A 21,442-nucleotide genomic window follows, 5' to 3' on the forward strand; every position below is an offset into this window, starting at 1 on the left:
AGATTTTAAAAGCGGTCCTGCGTTCCTTTACTCCCTCTTCTTAGGGGGTTAGTGGCACGGGCTGCAGACAGGAAAGTGAAAGGAGGAGGAAGAGGAGGAGGAGGAGGAGGAGGAGGAGGAGGAGGAGGAGGAGGAGGAGGAGGAGGAGGGGGAGGAAGAAGAAGAAGAAGAAGAAGAAGAAGAAGAAGAAGAAGAAGAAGAAGAAGGAGAAGAAGAAGAAGGGGAGGAGGAAGAGGAGGAAGAGGAGGAGGAGGAGGAGGAGGAGGAGGAGGAGGAGGAGGAGGGGGAGGAGGAGGAGGAGGAGGGGGAGGGGGAGGAGGAGGAGAATCATTAAGCCACGGAGCCCCTTTGTCTGCCCATGCCAACCTTCTGGAGAGAGTAAACCTTAGCAGCTGACTTCCCTGAGCTCCGACGTGAGCGTCCCCCCTGGCCTGCGGGCTGCGACCTCCAGGCGACCTCTGCTGCCTGTAGGATTATTAAAGGGAAACAGTGCCATGGTTGCCTTTTTTAAGCGCTGGCTCTCATCCCTCTGCGCCAGAGAATTTGTTCCCGCCTCAGCTTGCCCCAAACGGGACGGTCCCGGCGGGCCTCTCCCCTCCCCGAGGTGGGCTGAGCGAGGGCGGGGCGTGAGCCGGAGTGGGCCGGCGCCTCGGTGCCACTGGCCCTTCAGCACGGCGGCCGCAGCGGCTCTGGTCCTGCAGCCTCCTCCGGAGTCTGAGACTGCATCCTGCCGCGGCTTCCCTCTCCAGCCTGCCTGGGCCAGCTTCCCTCTCCAGCCTGCCTGTGCCAGCTTCCCTCTCCAGCCTGCCTGTGCCCAGCTTCCCTCTCCAGCCCTGCCTGTGCCCAGCTTCCCTCTGCAGCCTGCCTGGGCCAGCTCAGCGGGCAGCATGGGCACGGGGGACTGCATCTGCATCTCCATGACCGGAGGGGCGCCCTGGGGCTTCCGGCTGCAGGGGGGCAAGGAGCAGCAGCAGCCCCTGCAAGTGGCCAAGGTAGGTCCCTGCCGGGCGGGCGCCGTGCAGGGGGGCGGGAGAGTAGCCTGCCCACGTTCTGCTCAGACGTCAGGAGGGCGCCTGGGTTTCAGTGCTGTCACTGAGTTTTCAGGAGGTTGGCTTGGTTTGTTTCAAGGAAGCCTGGGAGGAAAACACAGAGTGATTAACCAGTAATTGCCGGGTGGGGTGGGGGATGTGTCCTATTAATCAGATGGAGAAAAGCCGAGTTCATTAGCTTCTGTGACAATGGGCAGGACGCCGGGGCTGTCTTGTGGGCAATAGGAGAGACTCAGCGAGTTATTGTTTCAGATCAGGGTCCTTGGCTCCGCGTAGCAATGGCCCCCGAGTCTGTGGACTCCCATGAAGTGCTGGAGCGGACGCTCACGAAAAGGCGGGTTCTGAGCGATCGTTTTTAAAGTCTGGCGATGTCACACAATCTGTTTGAAAGGAAATTCCTTTAAGGATTTGACAAATAAGTGCAAAAACCCAAGGACTCTGTCCCACTTGTGTGCATTCGTCAGGACGCTCGCTGTGCTGTACGCAGCTTCGTGTAACGGTGAAACACGTATGATCGCGGTCCGGAGCGGGCGAGATGCTTTGCTGCCAGATTGCTTGTTTCTCAGCTAACACCCTCCGGGTTTGCCGGAGGCGTCCTGCAGCTGGGCTGCAGCTGAACTGAGTTTTAAGACGCAGGGAAAGCAGCAGGCTTTTCTCTGAGCGCGGTGTGAGGAACACGTGAGACTCGTTTCCTGTTTCTTATCTGCACTGAAATGGATCCGGGTCGTTAGGAAATACAGGGTCCGCTGGCCTTTGTCGCTATTCTTCCTCTGGACTTTTATGTTTCCCTGAGGGGGAAGTTTGTGAACTGTTCTGCTCCGGCTCGGAAAGCCCTTCCCGGTGCGGCGGGGAAGCCTGCCCCCTGGCGGCACCCGCAGGCGAAGAGCAGGCTTTGGAGCTGGATTGTTTCTCGCTCGGGTCAGCCTCCCTCCAGCAGGGCTGGGCTGGCCGGGCTGGGGGAGAGTCCGGCACAGAGGCGGCTTCCCTGTGTTTCTCTGGAGGCCATGGCCGTGGGCATCCAACAGAACCATGCCCACTCCGCACGGGTGGCCCTCGGAGCCTGGGTTTGTTCTGGGTCCAGAAGAGCCGCCGGCTGGCTCCCAGGACTGAGATTTGGGGTCTAATTCCAGCTCTGAACTAGCGTGCAGCCCGGCCTGAGACAAACAAACCTCTCGCCCTTTGTGACTCGTGGGCGTGTGTGCGTGTGTGCGCGTGCATGTGTCTGTGTGTGTGTGTGGGTGTGGGTGTGTCTGTGCGCCCGTGTGTGTGTGTCTGTGTCTCTGTGTGTGTGTGAGTGTGTGTGTGTGTGTCTGTGTCTGTGTGTGTGTGTGTGAGTGTGTGTGTCTGTGTGGGTGTGTCTGTGTGTGTGTGTGTGTGTGTAGGTGTAGGTGTGTCTGTGCGCCCGTGTGTGTGTGTCTGTGTGGGTGTGTGTGAGTGTGTGTGTGTGTGTGTCTGTGTGTGTGTGAGTGTGCGTGTGTGTGTGTGTGTGTGTGGAGAGAGCGGCGTTGTCAGTGGGTGGGAAGGAGAGAGAAGGGGGCAATCGGCGGCCCCGTGGTGAGGGCTGTGGGCCGGCGTTCTAGTCCGCCTGCCAGTTCCAATGCGGGGACCGCGTGGCTCGAGGCCGTCCCTGAGGGGAGCGGGCTTCTCCCGGTTCTCGGAGTGCTTGCTCCCAGGGGAGCCTCTGTGCGGTGTTTGGAGAACAGGGAAATGGCGAGTGAGGTGCTCTGTGGGCCTCTCTGCTGCGGCGGGATCCACAGGGCATTATGCTGCTGGAGCAACGAACCGTTCAGGCCTGCTCTCCGAGCCGTCTTTCAACACTCAGACCGTGTGTCTGTGGGTTTAAAAGAAGCGCCTGGATGTTTGACTTAATTCTTGTGTGTGTGTGTGTGTGTGTGTGTGTGTGAGAGAGAGAGAGAGAGAGACAGAGAGACAGAGAGACAGAGAGACTGCAGCCTAGTTTTCAGCATATGTAAAAAGTGACCAGAAAGCCTTCCAAAGAAGATATAACCTCTGAATCACTATGGCAGTGCCCACTTCATAAAAATCTATATTGTCTGTTTTTTCCTTAATTCAATCTTACTGTATTTGTGTGTGTGTGTGTGTGTGTGTGTGTGTGTTTTAATTAATCCTCATGAAGGAGATTTTTCCATTGAGTTTTAGAAAAAGTGGAAGGGGGGGAGGGAGAAAGAGAGAAACATCAATGTGAGAGAGATATTGATCGGTTGCCTTCCACATGCAACCCAGGCATGTGCCCTTGGTGGGGAATCAAACTGGAGACCCTTAGGTCCTCAGGCCAATGCTCTCACTACTGAGCAACACTGGCCAGGACTGATATTTGATTTCTTATACCAGCTCTAGAGGCCCAGTGCGCGAATTCACGCACGGGTGGGGTCCCTTGAGTGGCGGTGAGCTAGCTGGAGTCCGTTAATGGATCCTCACGGAGCTCAAGGTGAAATGAAGGTTGTTCCGTCAGGGACTGCCTCCTCCTCCAAGGACTGCGATGACTTACTGGGGCCCCGTCACCTCCCCGCAGGCAGAGGAGAGAGACAGGGGCTGGGAGGGTGGCTGCTGGCAGACAAAGCTTTCCTCCTTCGGAAGAAAGTGCACATAATGGATTAGGGAACTGAAGAAAACGTTCATTTCCAAAGACAAGGGAACGCCAGGCAGTGCCTGCGCCTGCCCTGGACGTGGGACCGCCACCACGCAGTCCTGTAGGTAACAGCCCGTTCCGGCGGTCACGTGACCCGTGTTGAGGTTTCCATGGTTCCGTGTGGACGGAGAGCCGAACCAGCTCTGTCAGGCCGATGGCTCTCTCCCTGGCGCCGTGCCCGGTTCCTGCTGGGTGAGGTTCAGGCATGCTCAGCATCAGGCTGGCTGACCCGCCGCAGACCCAGCTCCCACAGTGCGAACAGAAACCTCAGGCCCAGAGCGTTCCCCTGACGTGGACACTCAGGGCCACAGCTTTCCGCTTTGTTCTCAAGAACAAATTGAATTTTATAAAGGCCCAATTGATCAGTAATATCATCCGTTTTTGTTTTTTTTTTAATTTAATAAATCTTTATTGTTCAGATTATTGCAATTGTTCCTCTTTTTCCCCCTCCATAGCTCCCCTCCATCAGATTCCTATCCCACCCTCTGCCCTTCTGGTCTCCCCCCCCCCCCCCCCCCCCCCCCCCCCCGCCACTGTCCTCATCCATAGGTGTACGATTTTTGTTCAGTCTCTTCCCACACCCCCCCCCCCGCCCTTTCCCTTTCCCCGAGTGTACGATTTTTGTTCAGTCTCTTCCCACCCCCCCCCCCCCCCGCCCTTTCCCTTTCCCCGAGAATCGTCAGTCCACTCTGTTCTTACATCTCTCCATTTGTGCTGAATACACGGACGGGGAGCAGGTATCCCCGACGCAGCGTCCTCAGACTCACTGCGGAGGGGGCTGTGGGAGGGCGGCCGCGGGAGCAGACGCGGCAGATGTGGCTGCCGCCGGCCGCCCTGGCGGGGGCCGTCCTCGCGGAAAGCTCGCCAACATTTACTTTACAGACTCCTTTTCCCAAACATGGACTTACATGGCCATGTTCCTGGACAGACTCTTGGCAAGCCCATTTGAAAAATCTTTACATAAAGAAGTGAAGAAGTTTCTGTTTTACAAACAAATGTCCTGGATGGCTCAGAAAGAACGTGTGTTTTGAAAATAATGGCTCAAGAGATGTTTGGACGGTTTATCCTTGACATGTTTTAACACTTAGAAAGGGAAGCTTTCAGCCACAGGTGTAGACCACGGTGGTGCTTAGTCTTTTGTTATTTTTTCATTCGAAGTTTCACATAACTGCTTCTTAAAATGGAAACGACAAATTGCAGTCCCCCGCATAGGAGGCAGAATTTAATGCTTCTTATCTATCGCTGCATCATCTCTCTTTAAAGCTTTGAGTGAAATTGTGCTGTTTAATAGGCAAAACCCTTTAAAATAACACAATTCCCATTCCTTAGTGCCTTCAGCGAGGTTTCGAACATGTTTCAAATGAAATCATTCCAGAAACATTTTCTCAAGAGGAAAGAAAGGTTTTAATGTGTTTGAATGTGTATGTGTGAGGGTAGAGGCTTCTTACTACATATAGAAAGCTGTGGCATCTTTATTGGAAAATAGACAGATCACTTAACTTTTTTTTATTGATTTTGAGCACTAGCCTTCTACAAAGCCCAGAGGCAGGTGTGCCTCCGGGAGTCAGCACCACGTGCTCCCTCCATCGCGCAGACGCGTGTAAAGCTTCACTCTGCACAGCGTGCCTTCCGACGGGCCCTGTGGAGAGACAACGGGGGCAGCCCTGACGCCTGCCTCTGGCCATCACCCGGCACAGCACCCGGGCCGCTTCCTCCATCAGCCCTTGTCCTGGGCCTGGGCCTGGGCCACCTTCTTCGCAGGCACTGTTTCTTCAAATGGCCCCTCCCCCTAAGGAGTCCTAGGAAAAGCGCGCTCACTTAGAGATGGGGAATGGAGCCACGGACATGCTGTCACCGGGCACAGGTGGCCCGGGTGGCGATGTCACGGCAGAGCTGACCTCTCCTGCACGGGCGAGCAGTGCCCAGCGGCGAAGGCAGGCTGAGCTGGTCGCAAAGGGAGTTCGCAGAAGACACCCCAGTCTTCACCTGGCTCTCACCCAGCCCATCAGGGAGCCCCAGCACCCGAGGTCATGGACATGTGGCCAAGGTCGGAACCTCTGAAGCAGAGAGGGGGGGCCAGAGCTCACTGACTGTGGCACTTCCCCTCTGTGCCTTCCCGGGGCGATAAGGGGAGGGGGGGCGGTAAAGGGAGGGGGGCGGTCAGGGGAGGGGGCCGGTCAGGGGAGGGAGGGCGGTCAGGGGAGGGGGGCTCCCACCCTCCTTGGCACGGGAGCCGGTAGATCGTAATGATGGTGGGAGGGCTTTCCCATTCTGCAGCCAAGATGGGGTGTCTGTGGGAGTGGGGGGGGAGGGGGAATACGGGGTGCTGGGAAGCTGAGAAATGACTGTGGAGCCTGGGGTGCTGCAGGAGGGGGCGTGGCATTTGATGCCCTGGGGGATGCCCTCTTGGTCAGGGCAGTTGCTGGCCTGCCTGGTGTCCATGCGCACAGGGGGATGGGGAGGGGAGAATAGAACCAGAGAGAGATCCAGGGGAGGCAGAGAAAGAGAGACAGAGGCGGAGGATGACTAGCACCTGGGCCACTGGGTAAAGCAGGGACCCTTGTGTTTTCTGTGGATGAAGGAGAGTTCCGGAAGTGGCGGGACTTGAGCCATCATGCCAGTGCCCCGCACCCACAGTCCAAGCTCCTAGCCAGCTGCCGGCAGGAGCAAACTGGCATCACCAGGAGCCCCGGCGGCTTGGAGCGGGTAGAGGAGTGGAAGGAGCCCTGATCCCTGGGGGAGGGAGCAGTGGGGTGGCATGCCCTCCGGGGCTCCTAGGAGGAACCTCACGAGTGCCCCAGCATTTGGACACCGGGCAAAGGGAGGACAGTGAAGGCCACCCAGTGTCAACCAGAGAGAAATGCCAGCTCACTGGTTTATGAGTAAGTATAATATATCTGTCTTCCTTCCTGCCTTCGACCCGGGAGCTGGGAGCCAGAGGTGGTTAGAAACAGACCACACCCCTGCCCATGCCAAGCCAGAGCCAGGTGCCTGGCAGGAGCTTAGGGAGAGAGCTCAGAGTCAGACAGGAGATTGAAGCCTGGATTGGACTCCGCTGTGTGAATAACCAGAAGCCACCGGAAATGCATGGGGATCAACCAACGTATGATGAAAGGAGAGACTTGGCTTTATCATGAAAGCAGTTCCTGGAGAAATAAAACAACTTCGTGTTTATAACTGAGTGGGTTTGACACTTCTCAGAGGAATCACTTAGGTTCCTATGACCAGTCAGATGTTGGTGAACTGTGAAAATTCATGCCTGGCCGGCATGCTTCGGCAGTTGAGCGTCAACCTATGAACCAGGAGGTCACGATTCCCAATCAGGGCACAAGCCCGGGTTGCGGGCTCCATCCCCAGTGTGGGGCGTGCAGGAGGCAGCCAATCCATGATTCTCTCTTATCCTTGATGTTTCTCTCTCCCTCTCCCTTCCTCTCTGAAATCAACAAAAATATATTTGTCACCAACCCATGTGACTTCTGTTAATGATCATGTCGAAGCTATGTTTCTAGGTAGAATGAGAAAGTACTTAGAATCACGATCGGGCTTTGGGCTTCATAAGAAGGTAAACTACTCTTTCTCTTCATGCTGCTTGTGAGTCAGCACTTTCATAACCGGGGCTGCTCTTTGCTCCGGGCCACGCTTGCTTTCAGCTGGTCTTCAGTCCTTTCTTGAACGTTCCTGTCAGAGTCCAGAGCTCTCTAGTTAGACGTAAGCACTCGGAACTTTTATTGGGTGTTAACCTAAAGTGATCATTGTTTATGAAGATATTCCAATATTGCAACTTCTGAAAGTCAGTATGTAATATCATTGTGATGTACACATTATACCCAATGATAACATTTGCATATTTTTTCATGGTAATAGTTTAAAAATAGGTAGATTGGCTTTCAAAATAGCCTAACCTCCCTCTGTCAGTGAATACATGTTCAAGCATATCAGCTAATTTAGATATTTAACTAAAAATACTTGACCTGTAACCTGTATGTATCCCATTTGAAGCCAGTTGGGTAGATAAAGTTTTATGACTCTCAATTTATAGATAAGAAAACTGGACCTGAATAAATAATATGCAAGATAATTGTCCAAAGTCCATGTGATCCTTTCCCTCTGCAGGCCTGAGAGGGGACAGGCTGTCACTTGGTAACACTGGAAACAGTTTGTATGAACTATAACCTCACCAAATCTAAGTTTTAAAAACATTTATTATTTTTATTTTTAAAATCTTTATTGTTGATGGTGATACAGATACCTTCTCCCTCTCTCCCCTCTTTGTCCTCCTCCACCTGGTTCCCACCCAGCCCTAGGCCTTCGCCAACCCTATTTTCTGCATCCATAAGTAATGCATACATGCATGTAAGATCTTTGGCTAATCTCTTCCCGTCCCCTTCCCTGCCTCCCTCTAAGATTCGTCAGTCTGTTCCAAGTCTCCATGTCTCTGATTCTATTTTATTCACCAGTTTATTTTGTTTATTAGATTTCTTGTTCATTTATTTTGATTTATAGATTCAGTTGTTTATATATATATATATATATATATATATATATATATATATGTGTGTGTGTGTGTTTATTGCCATTTTAAAGTTCATATTTCTCCTTCTCCTTCCTTCTTCTTCCACTTCTTAAAGAATACTTTTCAGCATTTCATATAATACTGGTTTGGTGGTGATGAAATCCTTTAGTTTTTCTTGCCCATGAAGTTCTTTATTTGACCTTCAATTCTAAATGAGAGCTTTTCTGGATAGAGTAATATTGGTTGTAGGTCCTTGCTATCCGTCACTTTGAATATTTCTTGCCACTCCCGTCTGGCCTGCAAAGATTCTGTTGAGAAATCAACTGACAGTCATGTGGTTACTCCCTTGTAGGCAACTAACTGCTTTCCTCTTGATGCTTTTAAGATTCTTTCTTTGTCTTTTGCCCTGGGCATTTTAATTATGATGTGTCTTGGTGTGGGCATCTTTGGGTTCCTCTTGTTTAACGTTCTGTGTGCTTCCTGGACATGTATGTTTATTTATTTATTTATTTATTACCAGGTAGGGGAGTTTTCTGTCATTATTTCTCCAAATAGAATTTTGATATCTTGCTCTCTTTATTCTCTTTCTGGCACCCCCATAATGTGAATGTTGGTATACTTAAAGTTGTTCCAGAGGCTCCTTTTTATATCTTCAAAATTTTGGATTCTTTTTTCTTTTTGTTATTCTCATTGGGTGTTTTTTGCTTCCTCATATTCCAAAATGTTGATTTGATTCTCAGACTCTACTGTTGAATTCCTGTAAATTATTCTTTATTTCAGTTAGTGTATGCCTAATTTCTGACTGGCCTTTTTTCATGTCTTTGACATTCTCACTAAAATCTTTGAAAGTCTCACTAAGTCCCTTGAAGCTCTCATTAAGTTCTTTGAGTGACCTGTTAACCATTGTTTTGAACTCTATCCAGTAGTTTGCTTGCTTCCATTTCTTTCATTTGTAACATGTTTCTTTGTCTCCACATTTTGTCTGCTTGCCCGTGTTTGTTTCTATGAATTATGTAGAGCTGTTATGTCTCCTGGAAATGGTGGAGTGGCCTTGTGTAGTCAGTGTCCTATAGGGTCCAGTGGCTCAGCCTCCCCAGTCATCTGAGCTGGACACTCTAGGTGTGCCCCTGGATGGGCTGTGTGCACAGTTTCGTTGTAGTTGAGCCTTGACTGGTGTTTCTGGGAGGAATTGACATCACTGGGTGGAATTGGTATCACTGGGAGGAATTGACCGCCAGGCCAATTGGCTGTAAGGACCATCTGTGATTACAGTGGGAGACTGCTGTGCAGGAGACACCCCTATGCAGCAGGACTTGCTTCAGTGGGGCTTTGGTGCTGACTGAGCTTGTCCCTTGAGTGTGTTGCTTGTGGATGTATAGAAATTGTAAACTTGTATGGTCTGAAGCTGTCCACAGTGTACACTGACTCTGGGACCACCCATAAGGAGCTACAGAGCAGTCTGCAAGTGGCTGCTGCTTATAATGGGCTTAAAGTGATCAGGCAAGGCTCAGCTGTGAAGTAAGGTAGGCTGATCCTGAGTCTTGGGCTTTTTATTGGTAGGTTTGGTGCATGCTGATGCCTGCTGCTTCTTGTTTGAGAGATTTTAGCAAAGTCTGAAGCCAGAGGGATTGAGTCTGACTACGTTCATGCAAGAGGAACACTTCCATCTCCAGCAGCCTCCATGTCACTCAGCTACAATCCCCTTTGGCTTTTATAGCCTTAGGTTATGGGGACTTCTCTTCCCAGCTCTGGAACCCTGGTCTGGGGGTTTTGTGTGGGGCTGGGAACCCTTGCTCCTCACAGGCAGCCTCCGCAGAGATGTCCTCCCTCCCAATTAAAACATCAGCACACCAGCCTGTTCTAGTCTCAGTGCTCTTTCTCCTTTACTTCTGTAGTTGTAGGACTTCCATTCAGCCAGCTTTCAGCTTTTTTGTTTTGTATTTTAGCTGTAATTTTGAAGTGATTGTGGGAGGCAGCACATGCCTGCAGCCACCTAGGCCACCATCTTGGTTCTCCTGAAAACATTTATAACCACTTCTTCTTTGAATGGCCTGAGGAAATGCCTCTCTAAGCTCATGAGCAAGGGGAGGCATGACTGGATAGGGAACCGGTTTCTTATAAATGAACCTGAAACATACATGAACTCCAAGATGTTCTATTCTCACAGATTCACATGAAACCTAGCGCCAGGAGGTTTTGTAAAAGGAAGTGGAGAAGCTCTGGCTGGTGAGCTCAATTGATTGGAGCATTGCCCCGTGTATCAAAAGGTGGCGGGTTCTATTCCCTGTCAGGGGACATGCCCAGGTTGTGAGTTTGATCCCTAGTCAGGGTGTGTATAGGAGGCAACCAATATATGTTTCTCTCTCTCACATATATGTTTTTCTCTTTTTCCCCTCTCCCTTTCTCCCTTTCTAAAATCAATAAAAACATACCCTCGGGGGAGGATTGAAAAAAAAGGAAGTGGAGAATTCCCGCATGAGTTTCATTAAACAACCCTAAAGAGTAAACAATGGTCATGGAGTTCATGTGAGAAATAAGATGATACTTACTCTTTAGGGTGGTGTGTGTGTGTGTGAGGGGGGGAGTTGGGGGTGGAGGCAGGGAGTTCTGTTGTTTGACTGCCTCAGTGAGGACACGTTTACAGCATTGAGTTACCTCAGGTGCTTTATTTTTATGACCTATCTACCGTTCTTCTCTTACTAAACAGCAGAGATGGCCACATTCTCAAAAGCATATGCTTGCAGTGATTGTGAAATCCTTGGCAGATAGCAGGTCACTGACGACAGTAGCTATAGCCTTGGTATGCTCTTTATTCTTTTAAAAGTATTTTTATTGATTTCAGAGTGGTACAGAGAGGGAGAAGGAGATAGAAACATCAATGATGAGAGAGTATCATTGATGGGCTGCCTCCTACACGTTCTACACTCAGGATTGAGCCCCACAACCCGGGCATGTGCCCTGACCATGCACCATGCAGGCTGGGCATAGACCTGGTGTTCTAATGGTCTGAATGCAGCTTTCTCGAACTAGTGTATACATCCGCATGTTTCAGATCAATGTGCTAAACATGTGGTGGACTTGCCATTGGAGTCATTGTGAGTAAAAGACTTTGGTTCCCAAAGACATCACAAGAACCGTCTTCCTGGCCATGGGTGTTGGGTGCTGGACTTTGCAGCAATGCACCGGTGCGTTTTCCAGGACAGGGCAAAGTGATCGTGTTCCATCCGATTCTTCCTGGTGCTGCACGTCCTTTACCCCCTTCCTTCATCTCCGTTATTAAAACTGTCCTGCTGCCCAGGCCCTCACCCTGTCCCTCAGATAGGACACCTCTGCCCTGGTCCTCCCGCCCCCACTGTCCCTCGGAGGGACACCTTTTGCCCTGGTCCTCCCGCCCCCACTGTCCCTCAGAGGGACAGCTTCTGTCCGGTCCTCCCCTCTGCCCCTTAGCTTGCACTGTCCTTATCTAAGAGGCAGTGGTGAGCACACTGGCCTTTTCAAGTAGGAAAATCACTTCCTGAAGGAAGCATTTCAACAGCTCTTTAAAATCTCCGTTTCCCTCATTTCTTTCTTTTTTTAAGTTGCTTTCAAAGCAATTAACAGGGGACATATTTTGTTTATTATTCTAAAATATGTGCTGGGAAACCAATGACCCGGAGCACTTTGTCATTCCAGAAAAGGTCAACACATGTTTGACATTTAAAGGCATTCTTCACCCCTTCAGGGTGGAAGCAGCATGGAGAAACGGCCAGGGCTGGGCTACACCAGACACACGTGTTCTCTTACCTGTCCTGCAGAAAACTCCCTCCAAAGATACCCGCCTGTTCTGATGTTATTCCTACCGGTCTCTGGCCTCCTTTTTCTCTGCATCTTCAAAAATAAAAAAAAACACATCTTGGTTTGTTGCCATCGTGTGTGATTTTAGCCACTTTTAATCGCATCTATGAAGAGCTTTGTAAACACTATCATTTGGTTTAAATTCTGTAATTGGACATTGCCTGACCCCAACCCCTTTTGCAAAACAGATCCAGAAGTTTCTTCTGTTCTGAATGCCTCCTTATCAGATACAGCCTGAGTCCTGGCTGTCTCACAGCGGCAGGAGCGGATGTCAGAGCCAGGAGCCACGTTGCTCTCCAGCAAAGCGGGTGCACCTCCCTGTCCAGATGGCCCTCCAGGTTGGACATGTCACCGTGGTCACGTGTGGTCATGTGTGGTCACGCAGGAGTGGCTCTCCGTCTCGCAGATGGGCCGGGGAGCATTTCTGTGGGAACCTGAGGAGTCAGGCCCGCTGTGGTCTCAGGAGTTGGCGATCTGTTTGTTATCTTTTATCGACAGCTTCTTTTTGGGATTTTTCAGTAAAAAGTGTGTCATTGTGTAAGAATTGAAGCTAGGTAATATCGTGGACGTCCACTTAATCAAGTGCCATAGAACATAAGATACGGCAAGACTGTGTCCCTGTGGGTGGGGTCACCCGGGCATGAAGTTCATAACCATCTGGCCAGGGTACCGTGTCAGTCCAGTGATTAAAGTAGATTCAATGTTATGAGTTAGTGCCCATTTCCTTCTCCTTTTTAAATTTAATTAAAAATATATTTTAATTGATTCCAGAGAGGAAGAGAGGGGGGAGAGAGAGAGAAACATCCATGATGAGAGAGAATCATTGATCGGCTGCCTCCTTGCACGTCCCAAACGGGATCGAGCCTGCAACCTGGGCATGTGCCCTGACCGGGAATTGAACCTGTGGACTCCTGGTTCATAGGCTGATGCTCAGCCCCTGAGCCACGCCGGCCGGGCGTGTCCGTCCGTGCTCCATTGACTGGGCAGAAAACCGAGGAGCCTTCGGGCACTGGGTGCCCCAGAACAGAGGGCCCCGGGGCGGGCCCCGGGCAGCCCTGGTCTTGGTGAGAACGCTCCCTGGCCCTCCCACTTTCCTTCGAGAAGCCATTCCCCTGCCTTTTCCTTCGAGAAGCCATTCCCCTGGTTCCGGGGAACAACTCCGAGCTGCACCCTCTCCTCCCCACCCCGCTCTTCCTGGGGGCAGGTCCCTGGCAGCCTCTAGAGCCCCTCACTGAGTGAGTGACCACCTCACTGAGAGAGTGACCTCCTCACTGAGAGAGTGACCTCCTCACTGAGAGAGTGACCTCCTCACTGAGAGAGTGACCACCTCACTGAGTGAGTGACCACCTCACTGAGAGAGTGACCTCCTCACTGAGTGAGTGACCTCCTCACTGAGAGAGTGACCTCCTCACTGAGAGAGTGACCTCCTCACTGAGAGAGTGACCTCCTCACTGAGAGAGTGACCACCTCACTGAGTGAGTGACCACCTCACTGAGAGAGTGACCTCCTCACTGAGTGAGTGACCTCCTCACTGAGAGAGTGACCTCCTCACTGAGAGAGTGACCTCCTCACTGAGAGAGTGACCACCTCCTCCGCAGGAGAATGTCAGTGAGAAATGACACTGAAATAACCTTCCTTCTTCCTCTGGGCCGGCTCTCCCGGCGAGGGAAAATCTAAGTGTCCAGAGTATTCGCCTGACAGTGGTCCTCGACGAAAGAAGAGTTTTCTTATTTTTTCTCACATGCTTTCATTTCATTTCATTTCTCCTTCAAAGAAGGGGGGGATCTGCCAAAATCGTTTGGCTCAGTGGATAGAGCGTCGGCCTGCGGACTGAAGAGTCCAGGGTTCAATTCTGGTCAAGGGCATGTAGTTTGGTTGCGGGCACATCCCCGGTAGGGGGTGTGCAGGAGGCAGCTGGTCGATGTTTCTCTCTCATCGATGTTTCTATATCTCTATCCCTCTCCCTTCCTCTCTGTAAAAAATCAATAAAACATATTTTAAAGGGGGGAGGGGAGAATCTGAGCTAGATATTGTTTGGAAACTGACCCCCAGACAGGACAGAAGCATTTCGCCGCGGACTGCCCCTTCCTGTGTGGCCGCAAACACACGCTGAGCCTGGGCCCCTCTGTCCGCTGGGTGCTGGGCGGCGATGCTGTCTCTATAGACGGACAGTGTGACTGGTGGGGAGCCGGGATCCAGGGGCCGTCCATGGTGCCGCTGCAGCGCCGTGTAAGGAAGTGCCCTGTGATCGCACCAACACCAGGGAGAGACGCAGGGATGGGGCCTCTGTCTGCGACCTCCTCACGCTGCTCAGGAAGGAAGTGGCTCTTCTGCACACATTTATCTTCCTCAGAAGCCAGACAGGCAGCGGTCCGACCCTCGGGACCCCGGAAGTAGGAGGAGGTTGATGGCTCAGCAGCCAGACGGACCTCTGTGGCAGTTCTCCCATCCGTGGGATTCCCGCGTTCGGTAAAAGGCAGCATTTCACAAACCACTTACCACGAGTTCTGTTTTGCAGCTTAATCCGTGCGAGGCAGCGGGTCCCGAAGTCACATAGTTCTCACGGCTAATGCAATGATCGCCCCACGGTAAAACAGTACCGACTTTTTTTGTTAATCCTCACCTGAGGATGCTTTTCCATTGATTTTTAGGAAGAATAGAAGAGAGAGGGAGAGACAGAAAGAAACATCCATGTGAGAGAAACACATGGAAGGGTTGCCTCTTGCACATGCCCTGACCAGGAGCCTGCAATCAAAGTATGTGCCCTTGACCAGAATCGAACCCGAGACCCTTTGGTTTGCAGGCTGATGCTCCATCTACTGAGCCATACTGGCTAGAACAAAACAGGAGAGACTTTTAAAAGGAATGTCCCTCAAAGTGTGCAGAACTGGTTGCATGTAATTGTGTTGATCTGTGTTTAGGCAGCTCTGACTTCCCATTCACATTATTTTCTGTGCCTCGGTTTCCTCCGCTGTACACAGGGGTGGTATTGCCGTCTATCTCTCAGGATGGGGCTCAGAGCCAGAAATCACACGTGTAAATGCTTCCCACCCAGGGCATCCGAGACCTTTACAAAGCCGCCGTCACACGTGTGCTCTGCAGTTGGTTCAGCCGCGGTCTGAGGTGGGAAGCCGCTTCTCCCATTGGGGCCTTCGAGCCGATCCGACAGGCTCTCCCAGGCCCTCCCCCCAGGAGAGGGCATCTAATGGTTCCAGAATCGCTCACTCTCCGAGAGCAGCGGCAGCATATGGAAACCATCCCAGCGAAGGAGTTGCTCCGAGTGCTTTGAAATATAAAAGAAAATAAATTGTTCCTGGGGAGTAAATATAGGCCACGGTCGCTCTCAGAGCAGGCGGGACGTGCCAGGGCCTGGGGGCGGGCGGAGAGCCTGGCGTGCCCGCCCCACCCCCACACGCTGGCCCGCTGACTGGACGTTATTACTATATAAGGCTCTTTCCCTAAAGGAACAGTCGGCATCAGCATCAGGCACGGGGCCAGTCCGTGTTTCACACTCGGGGAGTCACTTCCTTACATCAGGACCCAGCTAAGGGGATAAGAACTTTGCAAAGGGCCCGCGGGTGGGATGCAGCCCTAGGAGTCGCCTTTGTTTTTATTTCTTTCCTGAAATACGGACCATCTCCCACCGGCTGTGCTCAGCGGGAGGGGCGTTAGGCTGAGTTCTGTGGACCGCACGTTCCCTTTATTAGTCGCTGTGGGGTCACAGGGGGGACCTGTTTAGGTGCTGGGTGTCTGGGCTGCCTGCCTGCAGAGCCGCAGGAAAGGAAATGCTGTCAGGACAGCTTCGCCGCCCGGGGCCGAGCTGGGGCAGGGCAGGACGCCCCGCACTGGGTGCTCCTTCCTGCGGGGAGTCAGTCACGGCGCCGAGCTGCCTGGGCTCCTGGTACAGCACCGGCTGGGCTGGGCCAGACTCAGTGGGTGCACTTCCTTCTGTTCGGCAGTACCTCTCACGGCCCTGACTCCCCTGGTCTTATTCCAGGAGGGAAATTCCTCCTCTGTCTTCACTGCCCCAATCTCCTTCCTCCTCCTCCTCCTCCTCCTCCTCATTTCTCTCCCTCTCCCCCTCTTCCTTCTCCCCCTCCTCCTCCTTCTTCTACTTGTTTTCTTTAATATTTTTATTGACTTCAGAGAGGAAGGGAGAGGGGGAGAGAGATGGGAGCATCAGCGAAGAGAGAGAATCATTGATCAGCTGCCTCTTGCAAATCCCACACTGGGGACCAAGCCTGCAACCCCGGGCATGTGCCCTTGGCCAGAATCGAACCCGGGACCTTTCAGTCCACAGGCCGATGCTCTATCCACCGAGCCAGACCCGTGAGGGCTGTGTTCCATACTCGCCATCAGTTCCTTTGGGTGAAGTACGTCAGAGATCATAAAGCGAGTTCCTGGTAGACTTGGACTCGATTGGCTTAGATCCACATCTCCAAATGTAGAATTCTGAATCACACCGTGGCTCGATCCCACCAGCGGATTGTTTAAGGTCTATTTTTTATTATTATTAAAATAGCGAGACTTGAAAATGCCTCCTATTTTTGGCTTATAAAATGTAACACATTGTCATGGTAAAAAAAAAAGCAAACATGACAGAAAAGGATAAAATAAAGTGAAAAATCCTTCCGTCCACAAATAGCACATTATTCACATTTTGGTGAATAACTTTGGAGTCCCTGCTCTCCACACACACACACACACACTCACACACACACACACACACACACACACACACACTCACACACACACCCGCCGGCAATCGCTCTTACATTCAATTCCAGTAAAAACCCCGAACATTATACAACGTGATCACAGACGAGATGACGGAGTAGCTCAGTGCCATCCGCCCATCACAGCTCCTGTCCCGCCCGCTGGCTGCAGCCGAGGATGAGGCTCCCACGCTCGTGCTTCCGTTTTCCCTCCTGGAATCCGTGTTCTCAGGGACCCACAGCGTTAGTGCGGCGGGACAATGCAGACTCTCCAGTCCCGTCTGCGCGGCTGCTCCCGGCTCAGTTCTCTTGGCAGCAGCAGGCCTTGCTGTCCTACTGCGTGTCAGCTCTGAGGTGGCCTGGTGCGGAGAGGAGCCTGGCGGCAGGCCGGTTCCTCCCGGCACCAGAAAATAAGGAGGAGGAGGAGGAGGAGGAAGAGGAGGAGGAGGAGGAGGAGGAGGAGGAGGAGGAGGAGGAGGAGGAGGAAGGATATTGGGGCAGATCGCAGAGGCGTAGAGAGCAGATGGCGCAGGGACTGCAGACGGCACATCGCTGGGCTCTCCTCTCCTGTGCTGGGGCTGGGGGTGCCCTTCTGTCCCCTCATTTGCCGTTGACCTTGCAGAATGTGCCTTCACTCATATGCAAATGGGAGCATGCGCCTGGCATTTCATTCCCACCTCACTCACAAACCACTCCTCTTCAGGACTTGGAAAGACCTGTGTATACTCATTAGAAGCCCGGTGCACGAATTCGTGCACAGGCGGGGTCTGGCCAGCCTGCCCTGCTGGGGCCCATTGGGCTGGGCCAGCTGCAGAGAGGGGCCTGAGCAGTTGGAGGGCTGGCCCTGCCCTCAATCAGGATCAGGGGGGCCCTTGGGTAAGGTGACCAGACGTCCTGCTTTTGGCAGGACAGTCCCAATTTTTAAATTTGTCCCGCATCCCGCGGCGTTTTAAAAAAGTCCCAGTTTTTGGAAAGATTGCACAACAAACTAGGGAACGGTGGGAGAACAGGAAGGGAAGATACGGTTTTCGGCGGCCATGTGGCTATTTAGCCAGGATATGAGTTTTATATTATTTCTGTTAATGTTATAATGTTAAACTTTAATAATAACAAATAATTGTTGAGGACTGATTATTGAGAACTGCTTATCAAAGTTCACATTGTTGATCAGTTGTTAGAATTGTGGAATACACGCTGTCCTTACCAGGAACTAACGCTGCAACTAAACGTGTTTTTTCTACAGTAAGTAAAGTGTGGACATCAGAAAAATCACAATTAAGTGTTGAGACTTTGAAAGCCATTTTATGTGTGAAATATAATTAAACAAATTCTTGTTAAATTTCATGACCTTTTAAACAATGACAGCAATCTACTAAAAAAATTCACTCAAATGAGAAATATGCCAAAAAATAAAATAATACTATACATAATTTTTTATTTATTATATTTGTAAATTGTACTTATGTTGAAATTTAAAAAATATATTACAATACTATTTTTGTGTTCTATGAAAATTTTTGTTGCTCCATATAGACCAAATTTTTAATCAAGAACTCCCCCCTCCACCCTCCCCCACATACCCCCTGGTCAATGGTGTCCTGCTTTACGAATGTTAAAATCTGGTCACCTTAACCTTGGGCAGTTTGCCAGCCCTACCCATTGGAGGTGGGGGGCCTGATTAGGGGCAGGGCCAGCTAGGGGGAGGGGCTGAAGGTTGTTAGCCAGTTGAACTCCCAATTGAGGGGACAATTTGCATATTAGCCTTTATTTTTTATTTTTATTTAAATAAATTTTTATTGTTCATATTATTACAAATGTTCCTTTCCCCCCCCCCCCACCCCACCATTGTTCTCCTCCACCAGGTTCCCACCCCACCCTCTGCCCTTTCCCCACTCCCCATTGTCCTCATCCATAGGTGCACAGTTTATGTTCAGTCTCTTCCCACATCCCCCTCTCCCCTTTTCCCCAAGAATCGTCAGTTCACTCCCCTTCCATACCTCTGATTCTATTATATTCAACAGTTAATATTGTTCATCAGATTTTTTTTTATTTTAATTTCCTTGGTTTTTAGATTCACTTGTTGATAGTTACGCATTTGTTGTTCATAATTTTTATCTTTATTTACTTTCTCTTCTGAAAGAACCCCCTTCAGCAATTCATATAATTCTGGTTTGGTGGTGATGAACTCCTTTAGCTTTTTTTTTTTATTAGTGAAGCTCTTTATCTGACCTTCGATTCTGAGTGATAGCTTTGCTGGATAGATTATCTTTGGCTGTAGGTTCTTACTATTCATCACCTTGAATATTTCTTGCCATTCCCGTTGGGCCCGCATGGTTTCTGTTGAGAAATCAGCTGACAATCGTATAGGTGCTCCTTTATAGGTAACTACCTGCTTTGCTCTTGCTGCTTTTAATATTCTCTCTTTGTCTTTTGCTCTTGGAATTTTAATTATGATGTGTCTTGGTGTGGTCCTCTTTGGATTCCTTTTGTTTGGAGTTCTGTGTGCTTCCTGGACTTGTAAGTCTAATTCTTTCACCAGGTGGGGGAAGTTTTCTGTCACTATTTCTTTCAGTATGTTTTCGGTATCTAGCTCTCTCTCTTCTTCTGGGACCCCCATAGTTCTGATGTTGGTTCGCTTGAAGTTGTCCCAGAGGTTTCTTACATCATCTTCTGTTTTCTGGATTCTCTTGCCTTCTAGCTTCTGTGGAGGAGTTGTCTTCTGGCTCTTTATGTTCCAAATCTTTGACTTGATTCTTGCGATCTTCCCTTCTGTTTTTAGGACTCTGTATAATATTTTCTATTTCAGACAATGTATTCTTTATTTCTTGTTGATCCCTTATCATTTCTTATTGATTCCTTATTAATTCTAGCTGATCCCTTTTCATATCTTCATAGGTCTTATCGATCTTTTCTAGGAAATTCTTGAAAAACTTTATAAACGTAGATTTGAACTCTATATCCAGTCGCTTTTTGTCCTCCATTTCTTTCATTTGTGATCTATTTTGTTGTCGCATTTTCGCAGCTTCCCTGATGGGGAGGAGTTTCAGGGTGGAGCCTACAGCTTTGGCTTCCATCAGCCCCGCCCTATGTAGCTCCTGGGTCTCAGGGTCCTTCAGTACTCGCTGCAAGCGCCTCTGAGAGAAAGGTGCCCTCCATTTTCACCTGCTGCCAAACAGTCTAGGCTCTCCCCCAATGAGCCCGGTATTGGGATTCAGTTCAGTTGGAAGTGGAGTTGGAGGTGGTGTTCAAAGCAGTCTGGAGCCCCTGTCTCCTTCCCGCCAGGGCAATCCCGCAGCACTGCCAACCGTCCCTTCTCTGTGCGCAATGCCAGGACCTCCTTTTGCCGCTCCCCCAGGGTTCCGCCTTACAGCCTAGCTCCCTATGGATGAGCCTAGGTCCCCGGGGGGTTCAGAGCAGTCAGAACTAGCCCCAGCACAGTCGGAGCTTTTATCTCCTTCCCACTAGGGAACGCCAGCCAGGCACTCAGCCTCCCTCCTCTCCAGCTCCGTCCTCTCCGCGTGCCGCATGTCTCCGTACCTTAGGCTTTTAACAGCTTCTCCTCGCTTCCTTCTGGTTTTCTCCTTGCTTCTCGTTGTAGAATTTCCAGTCAGTCAACTTTCCTGTAGTTCTGGGTAATGTCCATTTTATATTTTAGTTGTATTTTATTGAAATTGTTGTGTGCGGCTGTGGCTAGGTGTTTACCTCGGCAGCCATCTTGGATCAATCCATATTAGCCTTTTATTATATAGGATGGAAAATATATGGCTTTTAAAAATACATTTTTATTGATTTCAGAGAGGAAGGAAGAGGGAGAGAACGATAAAAACATCAACGATGAGAGAGAATAATGAATCGGCTGCCTCCTGCACACCCCACACTGAGGACCAAGCCCATAACCAGGGCATGTGCTCTGACCAGGAATCAAACTGTGATTTCCTGGTTCATAGGTCGATGCTCAACCACTGAGCCAGCTGGCAGGAAATATGTGTTTTTGAGAACCGCCAGTTTCTGCTCATTGGTAGGATAGACAGGGAAGACCAGTGAGCTGGTCTCCAAAAGAGAAGAGTGCTTTTGGAGGCGAGTGGCTTTAGGGGATTTTAGCCAATTTCCTAGAAAAGCCAAGGAGGGTACAAGCTCACAGAGTGGGCAGAGATGTGTGGGGTACCCCAGACTGGTCCACCCTGGTCCCCCACCTCACTCACCCTGGCCCTTAGCCTGGTCCACCCCAGATTCCCAGCCTGGTCCACCCCAGGTCCCCAGCCTGGTCCACCCCAGGTCCCCAGCCTGGTTCACCCCAGGTCTCCACCCCAGGCCCCCAGCCTGGTCCACCCCTGACCCCAAGCCTGGTCCACCCCAGGTCCCCAGCCTGGTCCACCCCAGACCTCCAGCCTGGTCCACCCCTAACCCCCAGTCTGGTCCACCCCAGGCCCCCAGCCTGGTCCACCCCAGACCCCCAGCCTGGTCCACCCCGGTCCCCAGCCTGATCCATCCCAGACCCCCAGCCTGGTCTACCTCAGGCCCCCATCCTGGTCCACCCCGGTCCCCCAGCCTAGTCCACTCCTGACCCCCAGTCTGGTCCACCCCAGGCTCCCAGCCTGGTCCACCCCAGGTCCCCAGCCTGGTCCACCTCTGACCCCCAGCCTGGTCCACTCCTGACCCCCAGTCTGGTCCACCCCAGGCT

General features: G+C 51.0%; 1 protein-coding gene across 1 annotated transcript in view; it reads left to right on the top strand.

Annotated features, from left to right (window-relative positions):
• Positions 1-700: 700 nt before the first annotated feature.
• The window catches only part of SYNPO2 (synaptopodin 2), a 137,708-nt gene continuing 116,966 nt past the window's right edge, over positions 701-21,442 (top strand). The window contains exon 1 of the mRNA XM_084883397.1: positions 701-992. Within this exon, the coding sequence (XP_084739523.1) occupies positions 888-992 (105 nt within the window). The 5' untranslated portion in view covers positions 701-887. The remainder of the gene's footprint in view (positions 993-21,442) is intronic.

The sequence above is a fragment of the Pipistrellus hanaki genome (assembly GCF_964339955.1).
Source record: "Pipistrellus hanaki genome assembly, chromosome: 5".
Lineage (NCBI taxonomy): Eukaryota > Metazoa > Chordata > Mammalia > Chiroptera > Vespertilionidae > Pipistrellus > Pipistrellus hanaki.